The sequence below is a fragment of the Brienomyrus brachyistius genome, chromosome 7 (assembly GCF_023856365.1).
Source record: "Brienomyrus brachyistius isolate T26 chromosome 7, BBRACH_0.4, whole genome shotgun sequence".
Taxonomy (NCBI): domain Eukaryota; kingdom Metazoa; phylum Chordata; class Actinopteri; order Osteoglossiformes; family Mormyridae; genus Brienomyrus; species Brienomyrus brachyistius.
In genome coordinates, this window is record NC_064539.1 from 1,962,097 (window position 1) to 1,984,252 (window position 22,156).

At 43.7% G+C, this 22,156-nt stretch overlaps 3 protein-coding genes across 8 annotated transcripts in view; 1 reads left to right on the forward strand and 2 right to left on the reverse strand.

Moving 5' to 3' along the window:
- Positions 1–13,899, reverse strand: part of cwc27 (CWC27 spliceosome associated cyclophilin) — a 47,794-nt gene extending 33,895 nt beyond the window's left edge. For all 6 annotated transcript variants that reach the window (XR_007398824.1, XM_049019489.1, XM_049019488.1 and 3 more), the window contains exons 1-10: positions 13,680–13,899; positions 13,362–13,458; positions 10,133–10,245; positions 9,600–9,743; positions 9,330–9,428; positions 9,107–9,210; positions 8,833–8,902; positions 7,943–8,022; positions 6,996–7,032; positions 6,770–6,894 (exon numbers count right to left, since the gene is read on the reverse strand). Coding sequence is in view for 5 of the 6 variants with exons in the window: in XM_049019489.1 (XP_048875446.1) it covers positions 6,770–6,894; positions 6,996–7,032; positions 7,943–8,022; positions 8,833–8,902; positions 9,107–9,210; positions 9,330–9,428; positions 9,600–9,743; positions 10,133–10,245; positions 13,362–13,458; positions 13,680–13,721 (911 nt within the window). In the remaining variant the exon portion in view is untranslated. The remainder of the gene's footprint in view (positions 1–6,769; positions 6,895–6,995; positions 7,033–7,942; positions 8,023–8,832; positions 8,903–9,106; positions 9,211–9,329; positions 9,429–9,599; positions 9,744–10,132; positions 10,246–13,361; positions 13,459–13,679) is intronic.
- Positions 13,900–14,638: 739 nt separating this feature from the next.
- srek1ip1 (SREK1-interacting protein 1) lies at positions 14,639–18,673 on the forward strand. Its single transcript, XM_049021051.1, has 5 exons — positions 14,639–14,746; positions 15,247–15,294; positions 15,647–15,790; positions 16,620–16,695; positions 17,964–18,673. The coding sequence occupies exons 1-5, from the start codon at positions 14,734–14,736 to the stop codon at positions 18,130–18,132; spliced, it is 450 nt and encodes a 149-aa protein (XP_048877008.1). The 5' UTR covers positions 14,639–14,733; the 3' UTR covers positions 18,133–18,673.
- Positions 18,674–19,540: 867 nt separating this feature from the next.
- On the reverse strand, positions 19,541–21,970 carry LOC125746380 (protein shisa-like-2B). Its single transcript, XM_049020309.1, has 3 exons — positions 21,704–21,970; positions 20,500–20,654; positions 19,541–19,680 (listed from the first exon to the last, which is right to left on the reverse strand). The coding sequence occupies exons 1-3, from the start codon at positions 21,892–21,894 to the stop codon at positions 19,541–19,543; spliced, it is 486 nt and encodes a 161-aa protein (XP_048876266.1). The 5' UTR covers positions 21,895–21,970.
- Positions 21,971–22,156: the final 186 nt, after the last annotated feature.

The window sequence follows — 22,156 nt, forward strand, 5'->3', positions numbered from 1 at the left end:
GACATCACATTTATGAGGATAAATTTGATGTTTGCACTATGACGACTAAACAACCGACATTGTTACGAGGAGCAATCACAGCAGACATCCCCATAAATCAGAGACATCCCTGTAAATTGGCACACACAAGCATAGATGGGAAATGCAGCACCACTGTATATAGAATTAGATTTTAACAACTGTTAACTGAAGTACAAAAACTTCTGATTCCGTTTTGAGGAAATTTCTTCAAATGCTCCTTTCTTTGGATAGGTAGGATGTCTGGCACTAAACCAAATGAAATACTTATTCAACTATACTTACTCAAAAATTTAGTCAGACACTACAGGGAACACATATAATGTGAGGAGCGTGAAAACTGCCGCAGTGCGTCCGTGACATGGCAGACTGACGAGCCGACAACCTCACCCCCCGTCACGATTCACAGCATGGCAAGGTCACTAGCATTAAACTGCGCCCTTCCCATAAAATCATCGAGTGATTTTCAGGAAGAACACAGCCGCTGAGAGTGCAGTCAAGCCCGACTTCTAATGGCTGAGCGCTGAAGATCTTCAAATAAACATCTATGAGATGAAGACCTTCTTTTATGTGCCTGCTAAACCTAAAGCATTAACACGACCTCAAGTGAACAAACAGGACTGGAAGCGTTTCCTGAGTGGGTCCAGCAATGGGGGAGCTAGCATGCACGCACACACACGTGTGGCCAAACACACGCACACGAGTGCTGTATTATCCATCAAGGCCTTACACAGAACAATGCCCAGTGACCTTTATCCTCAATCTCATGGCAGAAAGGGTACTAGATTATGGCACAGCCAACAGGTGCAGCCAATTCCCCTGCTTGATTTCTGGTCATGGGCAAAGAACCTGAGGTATGAAATCACACTCCTGTGTGGCCAGGTGGTGATTAAGAAAAAGAAAACGACCACGAAATACAGACATCCCATAATACACGGCACATTAAATCCTGATTCCTCTGGCCGCTGCTTGATCCGGACTGTTCTTCAATCAGCACGCTGCCAGTTTCATGGTTTTGGATGCAAGCAGTGTTCCATACTTCCTTCAACTAAGAAGAAAGAATTACAGAACAATCTGGAGCCTTATTGCAGGCTGGCCTCTCTAAATAACACCCAGTGCGTTTTCGGTTGAGTCAGCTACCAGTGGCTAAATGTGATTACCTACAATCATTCAGCATTTGGCAAATACACATTTTTAACGGTTTTAACAGTTTCTTGTAAGAGGCTCTCCTTGAATCATTTTTAAAGCCCCCCACACCCGACAGAATCATGTAAAGCTGGAGGAAAATTTTGGAAGCACCAGTATAGCGTCAATGGTTCGCCACATTGGGTTACAGACGCAGTGGTTTGATTTAAAGGGCCGCCATGCTCTGCCAGAGCATCAGGGTAAACAAAAGAAGTAAAATGAGGATGAAAACCACCTCAGAATTACGTTTGGTTCATCAAAAGCACAGCTAACGTGGGGAGGTGGATAAGAAGGGAGGTGAGACTGGTCAGTATAGACCTTTCTCCCCTGTTACAATATTCTAAACGAGCCAGGTACTGGTGGGCAAAAGAGGGTAACCATTTAAATTTTTGCGCATTTTGGAAAGAAAAACAGGGGTAAATTTTTATTTTCTGTGGAATTACTGTTCAGCATGACACACAAGTGTAATTACACTCCAAAGATCTTAATAATGAGAGATGTATTTTTTGTGCAAAACCAAGGCGAAAAAATTTGCAAGGCACACAGCGGTTTGCTAATGGCAGTGACTCGTGGGTGACCAGGCGCTGCCTTTCTGTTCACGCTTCATTCCATTTAAAGCCTCCCTCACCCACACTGATACGTTGTTGTTCGGCTGAAGTGCTGGACAATTAAACTTCTCAGCTGGCGTCTGGTGAAATAACTTTCAGGTAAAATAACAAAATAATACGAAAATTAACATGGGGGAGGTTGGAGGGTGGGGGGAACACACACAAACACATGCACTAAAAATGACCACGGTAAACACAGCAAAGAGTGCTAATTATGCAATGTGAACACAGGGAGGGTGGAAAGGTGGCGTCAGATACGCCGTGCAGGTGGGTCTGGGTTCTAGAGCAGCGTGCCAGTGGGGGTGTGCAAACACAGGCCCACACATGTAGCCTGTCGCCCAGTCTGCAGATCAGAGAAGAACACTGTACCCTTTATTCTCCCTGGAAGTCTGCATCCACACCGCACTCAGGCACCATGGGGAAACTGCACCATGACTTCCCCGATGCCGCTTCACTCCGAACGCCCTTGAGTCGGCAGATATTCAAATCACTAAAAAAACAACCATTTATAACCTACTCACACACCCAAAATAAAAATAATAACTGGGTCAATGCGGCCTTCTGGCTACAGAGGGTCCTTGAGGTGATACCAGCTCCTAAGCCTAGAAAGAAGGAGACACCGGGGATGGGATGCTATTGTTACGGGGCACATGTGCACACACACACACACACACACACAAACACACACACACACGCAAACACAGGCACACGCAAACACACACAAGCACATACACACACAGATACATATGCACACACAAGCACACAAACACGCAAACACACACACACACACAAACACGCACGCACACACACACACACACAAATATGCACGCACACACAGACACACACAAGCGCACACACACACACGCACACACACACACACACAGATACACACGCACACACACACTGATACACACTAGCACACACAAACACACTTTAGTAAATCCTGAGAGGCCAATTAGACTGGCTGAATATGACTATACGATTTGAACCAGAAGTGGTGAGGATACCAGCTGAGGCAGAGGATGGAAAAGGGTTATAGTTGCCGTTTTTACCATGACCCTCTGATAGACGACAGCGACACCGTCCAAAAGGTCACATCTTGCACCTTCCCTTTGAACATCCAAAAGTACAACATCCTCTGAGACCTTAAATAACAAAAATTTATTGCTTATGACATCGGCTGAAGATTTGGGGTGGGGGCGTGTCCACATGAGTCATATGGAAGCGTTTCGGCTTCCTGTCACACCCCACCGGGTTTAAAAAGTAGCAAGTCCCCCACAAAAAGAGTCTCTCCCCAGCCATGGAAGGTGGGGGCAAACATCTCATTCATAAAGGAATAATCAGCTAATGAAACAGTAATAATCAATAACAATAATTTAATTAAATTGTGGGATCCTTGCCTGGATAAGTACAACAGAAATACAGATGAACAGACAAATAAATGTTAAGTTCTGGTTTAGAATATGAAAATCACCGCCAACGATATTCAGTTTCAGCGCTTTAAATATCTTGTCTTACAGTATAATACTTTTGTAGGTGCCGTGTTCCTCAAGCTATGCCTATGATTAGAAGGCCGCCTGTTCAAATCCTGGGGTCGGCAGGGTGATTGGGCCCTTGAGGTAGGACTGTGTGACCCTGCTTTGGATAATAGCGTGCTAAATAAATAAAATGTAAATGTGATGCCGCTACCCTTCCAAATAGCCGCCAGGAGCTCAGACACGTTCCTAAGCTCTCTGCGGCATGTCTGAGCAGAGGGAGGCCATCCAGGACCTATGGCTGACATTCCGGCTGGGTCCGCAGTGTTCCCCAGCCCCGCACTGCCTGCCATGTCTCTGATATCAACACCCCCCACTGCCTAAGGGGGACATGCAATACGTCCTGCTCTTCATTCAGACTGACAGCCTTTTATTAGCAGTAACCAGGCCAGCGCTAAATATTTATTCCTGATGTCACAATAGGTTTACCAAAAGCGTACAGCAGGGGGCGTCTTTGCAAGAGAGCTCGGTAAGGACCCTGCTGAGGTGAATATCGGGAGGGGGGAATGGGCACAGTGTCAGTGACCCCAGGTAACCCCCCCCCTCTAGATATTTACACCTCAATAGTCCAGGCGAGGACACTTCCTGCCCAAACGACCGGCCCAAGGGGGCCATGGGAGTGAAAACCAGCACCGCCTGCTTCCCCCCAGGCCCGTGGGAGTGGGGCAGGGGAAGCCCCAACTTTACCTCCTGTGAACACGCACCATCGTGTCTTGAGCTTGGGGGAGATGGTGGAGGGAGATCAGGTCTCGGCATCACCTTTCAAAGGACACCTGACTCGCACCTGGTAATAGCTGGTGGGAGGCTGACTGATGGGGGGGCTCACTAGCTAATGGGGCGGCCCAGTGACAGAGTGGCTCACTCGCTAATGGGGCGGCCCAGTGATGGGGAAGCTCACTCACAATGGGACAGATAACTCACCAACTTGGTGACTGACTCCCCAATGTAGCGGTTCACTCCCCAACGGGGGAACCCACCAATGGGGCAGGTCACTCACTGACAGGAAGGCCCACCGATGGGTCTTGCCTCTATTTCTGGAAGCTCCTCTCCTTCCTCACTCTCTCTCTCTTCCCCTGCCCCCCCCCCGGCAACTGAATCCCCCCATACGTTCCCACCCCAAGGTCAACTGAATTCCCCCATACGTTTCCACCAGGTGAAGAGGCAGAAGCGCACACTGTTTCACATCGGAGAGGTAGCGGGGAAGGTGGTCCCCTCTGTGATAATGCCGCAACTTCATCAACGAAAAAGGGCTTCTTGGGTATAAACAGGAAAGAGAAACGCAGTGAGCCAGCTGGAGCATGATTTTAAAGGAAACCTGAACACTATCCACCGAGTGGCCAACTCATATGCGCATTACCCACAATGCACTACGAGAAAGGGCTTGTCAGAGCAAGATGTGGGCCAACACAGCGCCACCTGCAGTTTGGAGGCCATTAGTGTGCAACTCATCTTAGAAATGCTGTCAAGCTGGACCAAATCATCTTGCTGGAATTCAGAAAAACAATGCTGTCGTATATAGAGGACGTTGGTGGGGGAGGGGCTTAAGCGTTATACTGAGTCCATGTCCTCAACAAGTGGAGCAGGGTGGTGTTACACTGACTGGTGAGTTTCCCCAGTGCCCCCTCCAGTGTGAAATGCACTCCCTGTTTACAAATCAAATGGAAATCGGAAGCAGACATGCAGACACACACAATGGAGGCAGGGGGGCACTAGCTCACATAGAGTTTATAAAGTCGACATTTATGCCAATGCAGGGCTGAAATATTTCTCCCTTACACTGATTACTCCATTGCCTTTTCTATATGTGCATTCCAGAGCCTTCTGTCTGTCGTAACCGAGGAACCGCACTGGCAGGGTAGGGGGGGGGGGGGGGTCACGTTTCTTCGGTCCGGATGCAACTTGGGTGACGTGACAGGGCCCCATCGGTCAGACGGGAAATTAAAAACTGTTAAAAGACGAGTCGTGGCCTGGAACGGCAAGGGCCTCAGAGCAAATGTGGGCCTTAACAGGCAGTGGCAGCATGCACTGTCCATAGTGTCAGGGCACTGGAAATCTGCCCACTACCTCATCATCATCATATCAAGTTTAACGAGGCTCTCTACTCCCCCAGCGGTTAAAAGCACCGCCTGCCTGCAGTCATACTGTTACGCCACCCCACACTGCCCCACCAGGCGAGGATAAGGGCCTTGCTCAAGTGCCCATTACTGAAACCACACTGACGACCCTGGGATTTCAACTGGTGACCTTCAGATCACAGACAGAGGGGCAAAACCTATGGCTATGGTGGGAAGCGAGAAATGACACTTCCCATCTCGGGGACCAGTTAACCATTTACACAGCTACGCGGTCGCTGTGGGTTCGTACATGGGTGAATCTTTGGTCATGAGCAGAATTCCTCCTGCTGACCTGCGTGCCCTAACAGCGGGGATCCCAGAGCCTGTGCTTTCACACACCCATGCTGCGATTTCTCATCTACTATGGACACCATGACTTTCCCCCACTCTTATAAATGTCAGTGTTCAGACAGTCTGTAATGAGAGCCTGCTATGCAGCCCATTAGCTGATTACAGCATGGAGCTTCTGCTCTGAAGCATTAAAAGACACATGTCAGCCTAAAGGGTCATGTTCAATAACGCCAGCTTTTCTAAAAGCAGCCAGCAGAAAAGGACAAGACTGGAATGCAATTCGGCGTTACAGCACATTCAAATGTACCATGCCAGAAGCTCAACAGCGCCTCGCCCTGGTGCACCATTCCATTACATGATCATGATCATCCATTACAGCATAAATATTTACAATTAATTTAATTAGCAGACACTTTTACCCAAAGCAACGTACATTTTTAAGAAAGTCAGTCAATGCTTAGAGCGATTAGGGTTAAGGGCCTTGGTCGAGGTGAAACCATTCTGGAGACCCTGGGATTTGAACCAGCGACCTTCTGATCACGAGCACATGCTACAGCTATCTGCTACTCATCCTGTCCTTAGGAGGCAAAGACACAGATCATAGAGGAACATGTAACAAAGAGCATCAAAGGCAACAAGGGGCATCGAAGGAGATCCCACAATGCATCGACCGATTCTCTGCACCACCCCACAATGCCAAAATTTATCTCAGGTATGTACACACCTTTGGTGCACAGCAACGGGGGAGAGTTAATGCTACCCGGGCAATGGGGACACAAATGAATGGCTGTGATGAAATCAGCTCTCATTATGTCCAAACTACCCCATCACTCTGACGTGCAGAAATCTCTGCTTATATCCAAGCACTGCACCCCAATCTGGTCTCCCCACCACCAGCATATGCAAGAGTTCCCAGTGACTCAATCCTGCCACCTGCTGAGCATTCAGAAAAGTGAAAACATTTGGAAAATGACAGCTCTAGCCAACCCCCCCCCCCCCCGCATTAGCAGCATCCCACCTGCGACTGCCCTTCTTCCCGCGATCCTCCTCGCCAGGCTCGACCTTCGGCACTTCTTCCCTGGGCTTCTTGTGGCTGCTTTGCCCCGCCTCATCGCTATCGTCATCTCCCTCGTCATCGCTTCCCTTCACGGAATATGAGCACAGTGTCAGAACAAGAATCAATATCGCTATAAATAGAAGTATTTATCTATACATATATAATGCATCCAGAACCCATCTCCCACCTGCTTATTCCGTTTGGCTGCATTTTTGGATTCATCCCTGAAGAGAAATTCAAAGGAATATTAGTCGGCGCTTCAAAAATTTAAACAACAGTTTGCATTGCAGTTAGCATGATGCTAACATTTGCTATTAACGACAGTCTTGAGAGCTTTATGGTGCGTTTGATTATTTCTCTCCGAGATGGAACTCGGATGAAAACGTTACGAAACGACATGAAAAACGTCACTTCCCTTCGGAAACACGCCTCTTTTATGACATTGATGTAAGACAGAATTTTCTTGTCCGAGTTGCCCCTGTGACGTAATTTTAACATAGTGGCTTACACACTCAACAGTAATTCTATTTTATAAATCGTTTAAAATGTTTACTTTGTTAAATGTATTAACAGTTATAAATGTAATTGCGCGTGTTAAACTTAGAGAATACCATATCGTGACCGTAAACAGTATCCTAGCATGCAATATCAGATTCTTACCAGACCTGTTAGTGTCTTTGGTTTGTTTATAATTTGTTTGCCTCTCGAAAAAAGAGCATCGCTACGAATGTACTAAAATATTTTATAAACCTTTTAATGTGGTTCAACTAGTTCGTCTTTCTTGTTTGTTTGTCTCTCAGAAAAAATAATCTCACTCCAAATCTGGTAAAATATAAAGCAACAACACACAGCAGCATGTTCATGGAGGCAGCCATGTTTGTTCCGAGATGTGGTAGCTCAAACGGGAGATTGTCGGACGTGATGTCACTGAACTCAGAATTTCCGAGTTCCTCGAGAAAAACCAACGCACCATTAGCACAGGTTAACACTGAGTGACACAGCATAAGCCATGGTATAAGGCATCCAGATTTCTTCAGAACCGGGCCCAGGTACCCAGTGTCACCAGAATGTGCCCAATCCTAGTCCTGCAGTAGACCGCGGATGAGTGTGTGGCAAAATGGGGCTCAGTCCTACCGCTCGACTGCTGGCACGGCGCTGAGGCGTGGGTCGTCCTTCAATAGGTCATGACTGCTCTTGCTTCTCCCTTTCATGGTCTGTGAGGGAGAGCAAAGGCGAGGTTTGCATTTCAGCATTAAGCAGCAGCCAGGGCCATGATATGAAACGCAGGCAAGCACCCTCAAGGATGAAACCCCAGCCATATTGCGGAATGTTCTGGTACTCTCACATGCACATCTTATATCATCCTGACCACCACAAACTGCTTAACGCAAATACTGAAAACATAGTTACTCATATTGTGTGTCTTTATTTCTGTTGTCTCACATTATGGTTATTTTAATAATCTTATTTGTTCTTTTATCACATAAAAAATTTGATTCATCAAAAGTTGATTCATCTTACTTAGTTAAACGTTCATTAAGCACAGCTGTTTTACCATCTAACAGTCTTCAGTATAGCTGATTATTGATATCCCCCCCCAAGCACCATTGTGGCGCCCTCACCTGGCTGACTTCAGTATAGCTGATTAATGATACCTCACCTCCCCCCCAACACCACTGTGGCGCCCTCACCTGGCTGACTTCAGTATAGCTGATTATTGATATCCCCCCCCCCCCAAGCACCATTGTGGCGCCCTCACCTGGCTGACTTCAATATAGTTAATTAATGATACCTTGAGCCCCTCCGATCACCACTGTGGCGCCCTCACCTGGCTGTCTTCAGTATAGCTGATTAATGATACCTCACCTCCCCCCCAGCACCACTGTGGCGCCCTCACCTGGCTGACTTCAGTATAGCTGATTAATGATACCTCACCTCCCCCCTAGCACCACTGTGGCGCCCTCACCTGGCTGACTTCAGTATAGCTGATTAATGTTACCTCGAGCCCCTCCAAGCGCCCTCACCTGGCTGACTTTATTCACTAGTTCCTCATCCTCTTCTGCTTCCTCTCCAAAAGACAGCAGGCTGAAATTCCTGGTGGGACACAAGCACATTCTCACTTTCACACTGCAACCCCCACCGGGGCCACAAGGTCTGGGACCCCAAGTTGAAGTCAAAAATGAGTTCAACACCTCAAGCACATCCCCTGATTTTCCCGATCCAGACCAAGCATCCCCCCCTTCTCTTCCCAGAGATCCTCGCTCCCCTGGGATGACCTGGGTTCTTACGCATACTCACTTGGTCGCTTTGGACTGGGACTTCTTTGAGTCATCCTTGTCCTTCTCCTTTTTCGCCTTTCTGGTTTCCCTCGGAATGATGTCGTCAAAGGGACAGTGCAGGACCTGCATGGGTGCATTCACACACACCGATGTGTCACAGAGTCACATACAGGTGCATGCGCTTTCGCATTTGCATCCCTAATTGAGGCCGGCGGACATGTTCTCCATGCTGGGAGACGCACCTCGGTTGAACGTATCTTGTGCGGGTTCAGGGGTCTTTCATCCCGGTCACATTCGACTTCTGCCAGCCTCAACATGTTGTACACGGTATCGCCGGTCACCTGTGGGGAAAGAAGGGATTCGAACATGGTTGACTTGACCAGATATGGTGGTGGATGATGCAGTTAGCATGATGCTAATGTCTTAGCATATCATGAAAGGTGAACCAAGCACTGATAATTCAGGAAAGCAACCATGGGGAATCCTGCATCCTCGGACCAGGAGGATTCTACCTTCCCGAAGATGGTGTGCTTGTTATTGAGCTCGTCAGCGCGACCCAGAGTGAAGAAGAACTGGCTGCCATTATCATGGGGGCCCGCGTTTGCCATGGCGACCAAGCCCCTTCGGTTAAAGCGCAACCTGGAATGGAATTCATCCTAAAGGGGGTGAGAGAGAGTGACACAGCCTGAAGTGACAACACTACAAACCAGTGGCTCCTTCTCTGAATGATGTGTGCCACGCTTTTGGCCGATTCTGCGTTAAAAACAGCCGGTTCTTCCTAACCATCAATGTCATTACTGTAACCTGAGGTCCAATAAAGTAAGTCAGGAAAATCCATTTAAAAACTGATTAATACGAACATTTTGCCTGTGCCTCACAAAAGGAGAGGGGGGTCTGGCTGACGTGTAAATCAGAAGCAAAACACTCAAATCCTGATGATGATGATGCACTCTCACTTTATAGGGAAGCCCATACACAGACTCCCTGCCAAACTCCGAGCCCATGGGAACCCTTGATGATGATGATGATTATGACGCGCTCTCACCTTAAAAGGATGTCCGTACACAGACTCCCCACCAGACCCCGTGCCCGTAGGATCCCCCCCCTGTATGATGAAGTCCGGCACCACCCTGTGGAATATGGTCCCATCATAATAACCTATAAGAACAACAACACAGACTATGAGTGGAATGACGTTACCACATTACAGAGATGTGCTGTGTATAGCCTGTGCTACGTTTGTTGTGTCTTATGTGCTTATGACAGGACTGAGGAGAATATTCTACCCACAGACCATTAGGATCACTAACACCACCAATTAAAACATTAAAATAATTATAACCGCAACCTAAAATTTTAATAATTTTCTCATATTTTCTTATGGCGATGGGCTGGCCCCCCATCCTGGGTTGTTCCCTGCCTCGTGCCCATAGCTTCCGGGATAGGCTCCGGACCACCCACGACCCAGTAGGATAAGCGGTTTGGACGATGGATGGATGGATGGATGTATTTGAACACTCATTTATGCCATTTAATCCTACTATCCTGCTACCTTGTATTTTATATATGCTCAAAAAAATTTAAGGAACACTTTTTAATCAGAATATAGCATCAAGTCTATTAAACTTCTGGGATATTGATCTGGTCAGTTAAGTAGCGGAGGGGGTTGTTAATCAGTTTCAGCTGCTTCGGTGTTAATGAAATTACCAACAGGTGAATCCCCAAACAGTTTTGCATTTTGCGATGGTCAGTGTCACTACTGGTAGCATGAGGCGATACCTGGACCCTACAGAGGTTGCACAGGTAGTCCAACTCCTCCAGGATGGCGCATCAATAGGTGCCATTGCCAGAAGGTTTGCTGTGTCTCAAGGGCATGGGGGAGATTCCAGGAGACAGGCAGATACTCAAGGAGAGCTGGACAGGGCCGTAGAAGGTCCTTAACCCATCAGCAGGACCGGTATCTCCTCCTTTGTGCAAGGAGGAACAGGATGAACACTGCTGGAGCCCTACAAAATGACCTCCAGCAGGCCACTGGTGTGAATGTTTCTGATTGTTTGGTCAGAGACAGACTTCATGATGGTGGCTTGAGGCCCCAACGTCTTCTAGTGGGCCCTGTGCTCACTGCCCAGCACCATGGAGCTCGATTGGCATTTGCCATGGAATACCAGAATTTGCAGGTCTGCCACTGGCACGCTGTGCTTTTCACAGACGAGAGCAGGTTCACCCTGAGCACGTGACAGACGTGAAAGGGTCTGGAGAAGCCATGGAGAACGTTATGCTGCCTGCAGCATTGTTCAGCATGACCGGTTTGGTGGTGGGTCATTGATGGTCTGGGGAGGCATATCCATGGAGGGATGCACAGACCTCTACAGGCTAGACAACAGCACCTTGACTGCCATTAGGTATCGGGATGAAATCCTTGAACCCATTGTCAGACCCTATGCTGGCCTCATGTGGCAAGAGCATGTAGGCAGTTCCTGTAGGATGAAGGAATTGATACCATTGACTGCCCCCCCCCCGCCCGCCTGAACTAAATCCAATAGAACACCTCTGGGACATTATGTTTCGTCCGTCCGATACCACAAGGTTGCATCTCAGACTGTCTAGAAGCTCAGTGATACCCTGGTCTAGATCTGAGAGGAGATCCCTCCGGACACCATCCATGGTCTCATTAAGACCATGCCCCGACATTGTCAGGCATGCATACAACCATGTGAGGGTATATATATACACACACGTGTATATATACTTCGCCTAGCTTGACTTTGAATATAAGGTGCTAATAAATCTTTGAGGTACAATATTCTCCCTTGGCTAAAGTGGTATTTTTCCAAAAGAATTTCCTCCGGGAGCAATAAAGGATCTTGCCGATCGTGCAAAACCCTCTCTATGTGAAATTCTCTTCTTATAATTTGTGCACCGAATTGGTTGCTAATTCATGAATGGTGAGGCCATGACTAAACGGATTTCCATGCAAGTACACTGATTAAGTGTGTGAGCTAATCCTTGTTTACGTAGAACATACCTGCTCTGAGCAGGTTTGCGGATTTGGATGTGCTGCTATGACAACACATCCAGCAAGAGTTTCAGAAAACTGACAGATCCAGGATCATGCTAAATAGTCAACAATTACATCCGGCTAAACGGGTATTACACGTATGAAAAATACCCCCCAGAACTGAGTCAGTCAAAAAAATGGCACTTAATGAAAAAGAAACATCTGTGAGGAAGCTGTCTGCTTGTCAACAAGCGTTTGTTATGAAAGCAATAAATTTGCAACATTTTTATAGAATTAAGCAAATGTCCCAAGCATACACTGGTGGTGGGTCATTATATTAGGTACCCCTATGTAGCACACAGGTTGTGCTTTTAAGGACGTCTTTACCATTAGTACTGAGCTGGTTCTTTTTGCCCTTGTGTCTTTCTGATAAGCTTGAATGAGTCAGGAATTCTCCTCTTACCATTTATTGACATGATGTTTTAGCAATAGAACTCATTGTTTTTTGTGCATATCGTTCTTCGTGACTCAAGAGACGGTATCGTGTGAAAATGTCAGGAGGGTGAAAGTTTCCGAGATGCTGGAACCACCGTGTGCGGCACCAACAACCACACCACATTCAAAAGCACTGAGGTCAGGCGTCTGAGCCATGACAATGTAAGATGCAAAGACACTGAACCTCGAGACCCCGTCTACATACTTCATGTATTCAGCTGCAGCCACATGATTCACTGTTTATATAAGCAGGTAGGTCTAATAAGGTGGCCAGTCAGTGTACATACCGGGGTTGCCAGCTTTGGTCAGCTGGCTGAAGTGAGATTTTCAATTCCATATGTCTACACATGCATGCGCAACGCTTTTACATGTATGCAACAGTTTTATTACCTTGTAAATAGTCTGTAGAGTTTGCAAATTACCCAAGGCTTTTGATGTAGCTAATTATAGGTTTATAATGGAATAACATACATTTGCCGTAAGATTTCTTGCGTGTCACGCCAGATGCGCGAGAGTTGACAATACTGATACACCCATGTATCTATAAAACAATCATACATGGCTGCCATAGAAAATGAACTATGTCCTGACATCTTAGTCAGGCAATAATGTTTCGGTTTTTACTCAAATAATATCCACTGACCTACGTGGTTATATAATGTACCTAGAAAAGTGAACTGTTAAAATATTGTCTCGACCACCAGGTACAAGTACTATCCATAAACAACGTAATCATTTTCTAGATTATAGAGATTCAGATTGTAAGTTCAGGACGAGTTACCTTCCATGCAAAGCTGGACAAAATTCCTGCATGCCTTTGGTGCCTCTTTGGACCAGAGTTCCACATCTATATCGCCAGCTGTCGTCTTTATCAGAACCTGCAGTATCATTAAACAGCGTTAAAGGTTTTTTAAACTACAGTACACCGTAAACCTTATTTCACTGCCGCACATTGTATCGCCTTTTCAGTTACCATTATGGCTGTTAATAAACTCAATCAATTCGCTGATAAAATATCTTACTTGAATAATCGTCACTGTACTGATAAGTAAAAATGCGCGTGTTTTATGTTAGATGCTGGAAAATGCAAGCCGCCTACCTTGCCATTTGTGGGTGGCTCCTGAATGTATATATTACTCATGTCTGCGTCTAACTGTCACTACCTTCCTAGAAACGTAAACAAAACTACGCATAAATATGTTAAATTTGCAGCTATTAATGAACACTTTAAGTCTATGCTACGCTCCTTCACTAAACGAATTTCCTAAAAAAAAGAGGCATTTGATTATAGGAATAAAGCCGCCATGTTGTAGCAATACCAAGGTGTACAATGTGAAACTATGGTAGAGGGGAGGCTTAAAATAGTAAAACTTTCTTCAGACAGACTACACGTATACATATCTAACATTAACTAGGTACTAGTATCTAATGTTTTTAATTATTAACTATTTCTCATCAAATTAGAAAATATGAATGAGTTATTAATTTGATGTACCCCCCTCTAAAAATATACTATTGGTTTATCTTGTTTTCATGGTGTTACATTTTATGTAGTCCCTGAAAACCAAGGTCGGCAAGAATACAAATTATAATAAACTTGTAGACTTGGAGATGAACTTCAGACAGATATTTACGTATCTACATAAACTATCGGAGATATACATAAAAATGATTACTAATTGAAATATTTTCAATATTTATATAATAATATATGATAACCATTATCACAATTATTTTAATTTATTTTTATTATAAAGAAGTTTAAATCTAACAAATGAATGCATCAATAATTACACATAATACAATTAACTGTTAATTATTTTTCAACTGAAGCTCTACGTTAAAGGTATTACAAAGTAAAATAAAGACGTACCGTTTTATCAAAAACAACAGATTTTGACCTGCCATAACAGAAAAAGCACCTCGTTTTGTGAATGCTTTTTAGTTAACAAAGACAACGGACATAGAAATGTTAAATCTCTCAAGTGTGCACGTCTTGAAATAACTTTTTTTTATCCATACAAAAGTAAAATGCAGAAGATCACTGCCAGCCGTGAAACGGGTCGATTATGTGAATTATTGTTTGTTTCCCCTCGGTCCATATTTACTGACGAGCTCAGGAAGTTTTGAAAGTGCAGCAATTCTGTATCGCTATGGCTTTGCCAGGTATAATATATTCCACAAAATCACGATGCTTTAAGCCATATGATCATTCAGAGAAGTAGCTGCATATGATAGAAATATAAAAATTCTCAGTAGTTCGAGTGTTAGCATGTGGCATTGAATTAGCAACGGTGCAGTCCTAGAATTTTCTATACTGTACTAGATAACTTATTTCGGTTATACTAATTCGTGTATTAGTTCGCAGCTTAAATTTCTTAAATATTTTTTATTTTACGGTTCTGCCGACAGTATGCACGTGGCGTTTGCTTTTGAAAGCAGTCGGTTGGCTACATGAAACTTGCGTTAAGCATCATAATATGCTCTTAAATTGATCATATTTTAAGTGTTTTTTTCCACGTAATTGAAGATATTTTATTTTATAACTAACAATAAACATTAAATGTGACTGACCTCCCATTTATTCATCGATCATCCAGTCGCTAATACAGTGCATAGCTTGTTTTACCCCTTAAGTAGATTGATCGCCTCTCTTTCCGTTGTAGGACCCAATAAGGACAACATCAGAGCAGGATGCAAGAAGTGTGGTTATCGTAAGAAATCCTGTTTACATTCTTCATCTTTAAATGATTACTGTAATCGCATCTTTTTAAAACGCATTAAAGGTCACGTGTATTAATCACAGCTTGTGTGTGTGTCTTGGTACTACTTTAGGGTGTGCGCTACCGGATTTCCTGCTGTACCCCTAGGTTGCACATAAATAAATATGTTCCAAAAACACATGCATTTTATTGTGTTCAATGTGATTGAAACTTTATTCTTTAACTTTAAAATAAATGAGGGAGACATTGAGAATTGAGGAGAGGTTGTGGCCACATTGTTATTATGCTGACGTATCTACTGAGCCAGTAGATCCCATGTTAAAGTGGCACCTTATTTTTCCAGCTGGACATTTGACCTTCGAGTGTCGGAACTTTGTCAGGGTTGATCCCAGGAAGGACATCGTCCTCGACGTGAGTAGCACAAGTACTGAGGAGAGTGAAGATGAAGAGCAGAATGATGGGACACCAGGTGACCCAAACACCAAGGGTAAGTTAGCATGGGAAAGTTTCTCAGTTCAACATCAATTTTAATGACAGGAATTTTGAAGGGAACAGTACTGTAAACAGGGTGTCACAATGGCTCGTTTGGCAGCACAGTTTCCTCACCCATCCAGAGTTGTGGGTATGAATCCTGTATGGTCTCCCTATGATACACGGTTTTGTTCTTGGCACTCGCACAGTCCAAAAATATACAGTAAGTTAACTGATATCTTTAAAATGTGCATAGTGTGTGATGCTGTTTATGTAGATGCCCTTTGATGAGCTGACATCATGTCCTGGGGGGTATTCCACAAAGCAGGATATATTGCTTAGCCGGATAACTTGTTGGATATAAGGTAGTATGAGCTAAATGTAAGTGAATGAAGATTAAGTTAATTTAGCACAGACTACCTTAAATCTAACAAGTAATCTGGCTAAGCAAGAAATCCTGCATCATGGAACACCCCCCTGGGGGCATCCCTGCCTTGTGTTGCCTGGGATAGGCTCCAGACCTCCCCATGACCCTGCTTAGGATAAGTGGTTGCAAGATAGATGGATAACTGCAAAGAGAGTCAAAGTATCTGCTTTTTAGTTTTGTTATAGTTTAAAATATGTTTTCTAGCAGAGTGATACTTTAATTGATATTGTTTGGTGGTACTCTGTTCACAGCTGCTTTCTACATTTGTGCCAAATAATGAAACAGTATATGTGAGTTCAAGCTTTCTTTTCCAGCACCCAATGTGACCTCAATATGACTTCATGGAGTACTGCTGAAGATGTGTGATTGGTGTAGCGTGAACTTTGGAGTTACAGTGATCCAAATTTCACAATTTCAGGCTCCCAAAGCGAGGTGAGGAAAGTCCAACAGAAAAGGAAATCGAGGGACAAATCCCACAAGAAGTTAAAAAAAAGGTAATCTGAGTTAGCCGTCACGGTTTTCCTGAAAATACCACCAGTGGATTTATTGGGATGGATCCAACACATACACTAGTTGTCTCTGCTGTGTGCATGTCCATATGTGTGTGTGCATCTACATAAGTGTGTCATCCATTATGGATATCCATAATGTGCTCCTCGAGGCTCCCGTGGTCTATGTGTTCGTTCTGACCCAGCTGCATGAAGGCTCCTTTTGAATTTGGGCAGAGACCATTACCTTAAATGGCACAATGTTGGTTCCTGGATTCTGGGTACCTGAGTGTGACATAATATAGAAAACTCCAGTAACACCACACTGTTATTGTCTATTTTAATACAGTTAAAGGCTTTTATTGTCATGTATCAAGTACTATGAAATTCTTACATGCAATTAGAGTTTTTCCCCTAAATATTTAGTTTTAAAAAATTCTGAAAGACTTTCAGTGTGCTCGGGTAACATATACTATTGCTGTGATTTGACCTTGGATTGGCTGTTACCTCTGGGCCACTAAGAGCTTTTCTGAGGTGGGCTTTTAGTGCCACCAGGGCCATACAATAACTGTGGCTGACTCATCTGTAGCTTGCTCCAAACATCTGTGACCTCAGAGCCTTTGTGTTTCTTTTCGTCTTCGGTCTAAATTGCCTGCCATAAAGGTCCAGTGTATTTGCTGCCTGTTCTGCAGGTTCATTGATGCCTGGAAAGATGGCAGAGTTAGGCATTTGCCCTATAAGATGACAAAATGTGCTTGCGGGAAAGTCCCCAACCTGTTTTCCACATTTTTTCCCCCATATATAACTGGCTAAACCACCCAGCGGCAGGTGAACGATAAGTGAACAAATAAATGCAGTGCACTAAGGCACTGAAAGCATCTTAAAAGAAAAATAATAATATTGTAGTTGCATAGTAGCACTTAACCAGACAAATGAGTTGAGGAGCCGACCACATAAGCTCAGCAGGGTTGTGGCTATAGTATGTCATTTGGTTGCTTTTTATAATTAGATCTGAGTTCACAGTAATAAAATTTTCCCTTACTGTAGTTCTAATGCATTTTGGATGATGTCCTGCACATTGAATAGTGCCATATATTGGTTTTTCAGTGCTCATCCTAAGAATCAAACAGGTGGTACATCTGTCATGCCAGCCAGCTATCAGTAACACCTTTTAAATGCATTGTGTGGCTACTTTGACCCGAAAGTACTGTATAAATCTTTCTTTGTGATGTATTTGTGTAGGCCTACCAGTGTATGCAATAATCCCTTATCAGATCACGGTCCTCGAGCGATGAAGACGAGGAGGATAACAAGAAGAGGAAGAAGCAAAGGTCCCACAAGAAGAAGGGCAAACGGGAGAAGAAGGAGAAACGGCACAAGAAGAAGGAGAAGAGACAGAGCGGACGCTCGTCGCCGTCGGAAAGTTCCGGGGACAGCGACTGAAGGTGTGCGTGAAGTGCCCCTTCGGCAGCCAAGCTCTGTCATTTTAAACTGCATACTGTTAAATCACCGGAGAGTCATGTTTTCTTGTTTTATCATGTTTGATTGAGCCACAGTGGTGCAATTGTTTGATATACACAGCATTCCCTTTTCCTGATATCACAGGCCTGCTATGCGGACGCTGTGAATTATTGATAACAGTGGAGTACGTTTAAAACTGTCGTGCTGTACGTTTAAAATATGAAACACTGTTTTCTGCAAAATGTGCTGACCTTCTGAAGATATTTTTCCATCTTAATTATTTGCTTAGTAGATTTTATGTGTTGCGCTTACTGTTAGGTTTACTTTTCTAGTTTGTGTGTCATGTAATGAATTCATTCCTTAGGGTTCGATCCTCCGACATAATTTTTTTCTTCTCAGGACTGGTTAATTTCCAAGGCGTGTGCACAGCTGCATTTTTACACTCGACATCTATTTGAAATTCGGTGCAACATTTTCCTTGCTGTTGATGGTTTCAGTCTAAATAAAGATACTTCGAATCCCACCAGACCATTTACATCATCATCAACAATAAAAAACCCATAAAAACGTCATATTTTTATTTTAAAAACCCAAAAACACTGCGGGTGTAGCAAACCCATGTTGAATACCAGGTGAGTAAGAAAATAACTTCCATTGATGGCAGATATTGTTGTCTGAATAGTCATTCCGTACACAGATTCTGGATGGATGCTTTTCAATTTTGAAATTTCTCTGAATATCAATGTCGGTTCTTCATCTTTTTTTTGATGGTGAAAAGAGGCACTGTATATCAATGTTGATTTATCATCTCTGAGCAAGCATCAATTCAAGGTTGAATTTTTTAGCAATATCAGTGTTGACTCAATATCTCATTTTTAGTGTTGGAAAAACTCACCATACGTCAATGATGAATCAAAGTTGTTTTACAATCAGAGTAATCCCATCTTGCTCTCTGGGTCTCGATGAGAAAAAAAACAAGTTGTTACCGGGTGAGGCGGGCCCATGTGCTTTTTTGTGTGGTTTCGGTTTAAATGTGTTAGTTATGTATTGAAATTGCTTTTAGAAAATTAGCAGTTATAATAGCAGGAAATTATAGTAATTTAAATTGCTCATAGTGAATAATTTTCATTTTATTCTTATGTCCATATCAGTAGATCAGTTGTGATCAGACGGATTCTGTGAAATATATAATTATCACAATAACAGCTTGTCGTATAGTAAGATATTTTATATAGTTTATTAGAGCATTACAACACAGCCACTTTGTAGATATATGATAATTCAGGTTGGTTTTCCTTTGCAGAAATTTGTGATGTTTCCTTCCATCTTCTAACCGCTTTTCCTGATCAGGGTCATGAGATCATAACATTACATTTACAACTAAAATCCCTTATATCATTGTTAATTTTATTGATCCGACGGAGGTGGATTTGTCGTCTTTAAATACGATCACCCTCCTGGCTGAAGGCCCTTGCTCCTCCGTAGGTGTCTGACCTGTGGCCTCGTTCTTCATCAGGCTTCCTTTGAAAGCTACGTCAGAAGAGAGAGTCTTTGGGTGAGATACTGCATGCCCAATGCTGGGTGCACCTAGGAACAATCCAGAGACGATACAGCTGTATATAAAGTGAAACGAGTTTCTGTGTTTTCATTTTATTAATAATAATAGTAACGATGCATTTGATTTCTGTAGCACTTCTGTAGCACATTCTCTACAGTTGAATGGCTTAAAATGGTAAGCATGACTCGGTTATGGGTTTGTTGCATGGCCAGTGCTGGATGACAGTTCAAATATAGGAACTGTACTGGAAAATATAAATGAAATGTGGGTGCATTTTGATTCAGGGTCATTGGTTTGTTTGTACTGACAGTCGTCGTCTTTTGTTGTGAACCTTTTGGTTCAATTTTACTTTGCATTAAGTAGATGCTTCTGTCCAAAGTTAGGAAACATTGGGGTCAGAAAGCAGCATCAGTCAGCATTCTTGGAGCAGTTAACAGCCTCGCTCAAGGATGGATGGATGGATTCATTCATTCATTATTGATCCAAAGGAACTTTAGGCATCAAGTAGTTCAAATACAAACATAAGATTCACAAAATAATAGAACAATAGTGAGGACTGCAGAGGTAGGGGGTGCATCCATGGATGCTGTGGAAATGATTGATATATTGAAAAGTTGTTTAGGTCAAGGTGATCATCAGTGCAAGAATGATAGTGCAAGAGCCCAGTGTTGATATGATTACACCAATCATCATGGGATTCAAACCCACAGCCTTCCAGACCCAGGCATACATCCCTACCCTGCTGAGGAATACACCGTTGTATAGCCTGATGGATGGAGATGGGTGCTTACCCAGGCTTCCGGAGCTTTCCAGGTGGCGTGACTTCAGCCCTGAGTGTGATGGGAGGGGCTTAGTATGAAGGAAGAGGAAGCAGAGTCTACAAACACTGAGGACGAAAGCTAGGAGGACCAGTGCCGCCACGGCCAGCGCCGCAAGAGCCCCAACGCTGAAACAGAAGCATCAGATCATGGGCTGGGCATCAAGGATTTAGCCAGATCTCTGCCTAATCTGTGTTATTTTAGGCCTGGTATAAAAGCCATTGTGAAAATAGAAGCAATAATCATTCCTCATTAATCACAATTATAACTGACAGTTAAATATTGTTTAGCCGTATATGAAGTCCTTAATAATATAGTGACAACCAAACAGGTTAATCAATGATTTCAGATTAAATAGGTATAAAATCTGTCATAACTGTAGGTGCTGTAACTTAGCATGATTTGCACGTTGAATGTAATTTTAATTTATATTTACTCTGTTAAGAGTGTTTGATTAGGTTTTTCTTAATGTCATTCCGTACAAAATGGAGTATAACTCAGGAAATGTTGTACATGCATCATTTGTACCTAAAACTAATCTGAGGAGTCAGATCACAAGACTGACCTACCAAATGATTAAGCCTACAAAATATTCTTCATTATTTTACTGTCATTTGCACATTCTAGTAGGCGATAGATGATTTAAGAGTTCATACTGCATTCGTCTCATTCACGTAACTTTGACAGTTCGGTTTTTATTGATTTTCACCCACTTTCATGATCTCAAAAAGAAAATAAATTGCTCCACAAATGGTCTCTACCAAACCATTATTTTGATGCTCAAATGAGAGGAGCTAAAAGGTCTTTTCAGACAGACCTTGATTAGAACACGGGGATCTTCAGATGAAAGACCTGTATCCATCCATTATTTCCTAACTGCCTTCTGAAAACTGCATCAGACTAATTCATCTTTGACCTTGTGGAAAAACATTCTGTTCTCAGCAAGTGTTTGAAACTTCAGTCCTTCTTCAAAGACACATGGGCGCCTTTAACATAAAATGATGAAAAAAGCATCATGAGAGCAGGTAAAAGTAAGGAATATAATGTAATTTCATCATTTCCCAAGGCAGAGCAATTTGCCTTCTTGCGAGCATCATTTTCCAAAGACCTCTCTATCACTCTCTCTCTTTCCTTATAACCTTTTAAGCAAGATGCAAATGTGCAGGGTGCTTCTCACCTCAGGCTCCACATGTAGGCATACTTGTAGGGGAAGTAGCTTCCAGGCTCACTGCAGCAATACTTCATGTCCTCAAACCCGCAGCAGTAGAGAAGTTCGAGTCTCTCAGGGTCGGCTGGGCAGGAGAAGCGCTCCACGAAGCCAGCATCCACGCTGTAGTATCCCTCGCAGATATCGTGAGGCTTGGCCATTGCAGCAGAGAGACGGGATCCGAGGGGCGTGAGAAGAAAGTAGCAGTGGCCTGAAGCTTCATGTACTGGTAGGTCCTTTGTGTTGACTAGAGAGGAGGGGTGTAGAGGGCTCTGTCATCAGGGAGGTGGGATCTGTTGGTTTCCAGAAAGGCACATCCTCCTGCTATTGGAGCATCCTCTTAGCAAGTCCTCCAAAAGTGCTTCCCTTAATAATACTCTCCTCCAGTGTAATAACTAAATCATATGTTATGATAAATGATGA